This window comes from Tigriopus californicus, chromosome 12, assembly GCF_007210705.1.
Source record: "Tigriopus californicus strain San Diego chromosome 12, Tcal_SD_v2.1, whole genome shotgun sequence".
Lineage (NCBI taxonomy): Eukaryota > Metazoa > Arthropoda > Copepoda > Harpacticoida > Harpacticidae > Tigriopus > Tigriopus californicus.
The window spans coordinates 17,163,729-17,167,711 of NC_081451.1; the positions used below are offsets into that span (position 1 = coordinate 17,163,729).

At 49.4% G+C, this 3,983-nt stretch overlaps 1 protein-coding gene across 1 annotated transcript in view; it reads right to left on the reverse strand.

Annotated features, from left to right (window-relative positions):
• LOC131891317 (bromodomain-containing protein 2-like) overlaps positions 1-3,983 on the reverse strand; it is a gene marked incomplete at its 5' end in the record, with an annotated part of 13,436 nt that extends 9,453 nt beyond the window's left edge. The window contains 5 exons of the mRNA XM_059240845.1: positions 1,277-1,446; positions 1,837-2,423; positions 2,526-2,740; positions 3,059-3,177; positions 3,808-3,983. Of these exons, the coding sequence (XP_059096828.1) occupies positions 1,277-1,446; positions 1,837-2,423; positions 2,526-2,740; positions 3,059-3,177; positions 3,808-3,983 (1,267 nt within the window). The remainder of the gene's footprint in view (positions 1-1,276; positions 1,447-1,836; positions 2,424-2,525; positions 2,741-3,058; positions 3,178-3,807) is intronic.

Here is a 3,983-nt window from a genome sequence, read left to right on the forward strand (position 1 = left end):
ATTATTATTATTATCATTATTATAATTATAAAATAGATTATAATAATAAAAATAACCATAATTGCCCTATTTGTCCATTTCCTGAATGTTCTTGATTCTATCCAAATAGATTAGGCTGGGCAACATTTCTCATCAGGATGACAAACAGAGTGTGTAGGAAATGTCTTTCCAGAAATAAACCTTGGGACTTTTCCGGGAATGAGAATGACGATGTTGACACGGTCATTCAGAAGGGACTAATGAATTCTTCTGACCCAAACGTTGCGTGAATCAAATCAGCTCTCATTTCCCCTCTATCGGTCATCGGACTCTTTGTAAAATACTTTATAAGTTTCGTAATCAGGATTTCGAGGGATCGAAGGATTCTCTTCAAGATTGGATTCCGCATTGCGTTGGAGACCCAAAAAGGGCGCGAGAGCCAGCCTCCCAAGATCAATGAACAAAGTCTCGTCGATTGCGGGTTATCTTTTTGGTGAGCAACCATTAGGAGACCATGTGAACAAGCAGTTTTTTAGCGTTTGGGTCGCATCAAGCAAGTTTTCTTCTAAGCTTGAGCCAGCTCAGATGACTTCTCAATAATGGCCGATTCTCTGATTCAAATTATGGCATTTTTTCTTTCTTTCTTTCTTTCTTTCTTTCAGGTTGTCTTGAAGCAAGGAATAGAATTATGCACTACGAAACGCACTAAATTCTGAAGTTTCAAAGCTGCTTTTCGCTTCATGTCCATTTGCATGTAGTCGTAAAATTCAAAGACGATGGATGGAAAGACAACTAGCATTTTCTTATTGAAAGAGGTTCAAAGCCATCCCATTTGTCATGAGGATTTGCGCCTTGAAATCGATGGTGGAAAAAAATAGAAATAAAATAAAATTCCCACACTATGTTCAAACCAAAACTGAAGGAGAAACAAATGATTTTGTTTTTTGTTTTTTCATTGCAACCAAGTTGTTCTTGAGTGTCCCTGNGTGGAAAAAAATAAAAATAAAATAAAATTCCCACACTTTGTTCAAACCAAAACTGAAGGAGAAACAAATGATTTTGTTTTTTGTTTTTTCATTGCAACCAAGTTGTTCTTGAGTGTCCCTGATTTGGGCAAAAGACGCGTTCTTGTTTGATCATGTTTTTGACTGGGGTCAATTTTAGTTTTAGCCTGAAGAGTGAGAAGAAGTAGATCAATATGGCGCACTTTTTAGGGCGGAAGGCTCCCCTCCTAATACGTTGGAAAGGATTTGGCTACATATGTATTGGCTCTACTACCACTTTGTTTAGTGCTTACCCAGTTGTTGAGCATCCACAGGTTTGTAGAATGGCCAAGCGTAGGCGCTGTGCTTTTTGGAGAAGAGCTCGCGCAGGATTTCATTGCAGTATTTGAGGGCATCCGAGAGTTTGACCCGAGATTTGTTACTGCTGAAGTGAGGTAATTCCTCGTGGAGATCTTTGATGGGCCTAGAGAATGCATCAAGAGACTGGTGCCAACACTTACTCAGCCAGCATAATGCAGCAATCAATGGAGCGCAAGGTGGCGCACTTCCGTGTTCGTATTCTCCACCGATTAGTTAGTTAACTTCACCTTCCCAAATCAAACCCAACCTAACACGATATCAATAGCCCCTAAAGTTTAAAGTGTTTCTCCAAAACTTGTTAGCATTTGACCACAAATTTAAAAATGAGAATCGCCAACTAATCGGTGGAGAATAACGTGTATCCATCCAATACGCTTAAATCGACTCTTGTCTTATTGACTAGGTTGCGTTGAGTTGATGAGCAACGTTCCTGCCCAATTTCAACTCACCCAACCTCCTAGGTGCCGAGTTGACCGATCTAGGCTGTACGTACCTCTTTGGATGATGACCACTTTCCCGGCGTGTGCCCACTTTGCCACTGCCAGTGCGCGCGCTGGTAGCCGGCGGCGGTGCGCTCATCACAGGTGGCAGGGCATCCCCGGCTGGCCCACTTTTGGCGCCAGCCACGCCACTGACCGGCGTCAACATGGACCCATCTGGCAAGGGCTGCGTTTTCACAGGGGTCGAGCTGGGCGGGGGTGCAGTGGTGGGCGCGGGCGCTCCCTGGGCGCCACTTCCGCCTGCCCCTGGTATAGGTGGCGCTCTGACTGGTTTGAGATGTGGTTCCGAGGAAGCGGGCGGCGGCAGGAGAGGGCTGGTTTTCTTCACCATGGCCAGAGGGGGCGCGCCAGAGGGGGCGCCGTGGTTGTGGCCGGCAGTGGAGGCGTTGGAGGGGGCGGCGCTGAGGGCGGCGCTGAGGGCGTGTCCGGGTGTCATGACGGTTTTCTTGGACGTGAGTTTCGGGGTTTTGACAATCTTCTTGTTCACATCCTGCGTGAGAACCACCTCCACCGGGGGCATGCCCCCCTGGAGCTTGCTCCGGTAGTGCTTCTCCAGGGAGTTGGCCATGATCGTCACATCCTATAGGAATAATGCCCAATGAGAGCCAATTAATTACCCGTCATGAGTCAGTCATATGAGTGGCAGAAGGCAAGAAGAAAAAGACCGCAAGGCACACCGTACCTCGCCGGGTTTGTTGTACATGTAGCAATTGGTGAACATTTGGTCTATGTCTTCGATGGCCTCCTTGGCGCACCAATAGTAGTTGTTCTCGAGACGTCGCTTGACCGTGCCCAGATCCATGGGCTTGGTCACGATCTTGAAGTAGTCGGGCAGGCCCAATTTGACCGTATCCACGGGCGTGTGGAACGGCCAGCCGTGTTGGTGTTTCCACATGCCTGGGGAGTAATTATAATATGCATGGAATGGACATCATCATCATCGGGTTTGTCGTACTCTACTGCTTCAAATCCACAGGTCAGGAGGATAATTTGGGCGCCATTCAGGCCTATATTAGTACTACCTCAAAAGTGGTCGTTGATCAGATTGAATGAAATTGAATCAAATTGGAAACACACATCCAATTCTCGTTCAATTTTTCCCGCCCTTTCCGCCAGAAGTGGGCTGTGGGCCGTGGGTAGCTGGCCTTAGTTAGTTAGTTAGTTAGTTGGTTCGTAATGTAAGGAACCACTTGAATATATTTGGGCCTCACCCACCTTTCATGACGACGTTCTTCATAAATTGCAGTTGATTGGTGACCCGCCCCGGTCGATGGGGCGGGGGATGCACGCGAGGTTGGACCACCCCATTCACGGGCTCCAATTTGGGCTCCAACCTGAAACACATCCAAGCCAGGTCATCATAATCATGATCAGGGCCCGTCCAGTTCACGGGTTCCCGGGGGGACGGTCGTGGACACGGTTTTCTAGTGTCTACCTACTGATGACGGTACAGGTGAAAACATGTGAAAACAGGTGGGGAATTCGATGCAACTTGCACCCGAGAAAGGGGAACCCTCATCAGGACAATTGACCCTCCATACTGCTCAAACCTAGGAAAAGAAGCGGCATCTTTTCCAGTCTACTGACCACTAGTGAAGCTAGCTATCCGACCGATGGGTCACACCTCAAATAGAGTGCCAAGGGGGGGTGGGCGTGATCGTGAGCACCCATCTCTCATGGGTGGGTGAGCACGTCCCGCCCGCCCAATGGACACGGGGATGTCAGTCTTGGATGGGCGGGGACGACGACACCACCAGACTCCGAGGCCTTGATCTAGATGATGGGAGTTGTGTGCCCTAGGGAGCCCCTGGGCCTAACCTATTTGATTTCCGGTGAAGGAACGCCTTGGACGCCATTTTCCGGGTCCGATTTTAAAGGCAAGTTCATTTATTTTCCCAGGATATCCTAAGACTGATGGAAGCGCGGACTTCCACCAGGGGCGTGACACGGGGGCCGGGTCCTACCTGGGAGGTGGGGAATCCGAGGTTCGGGGCGGAGCCGAGGGCTGAACCGGCGGCGGCGAGGCCCGCGGGGCCGACGCCTGCTGGGGCCGCTGACTGCCACTGGGGGCGGGTCCCCCGGTGGGCGGATCAGCGCCTTTCAGCCCGGTCGATGGGGATTGGCCGTTGAGGGTGGTGGG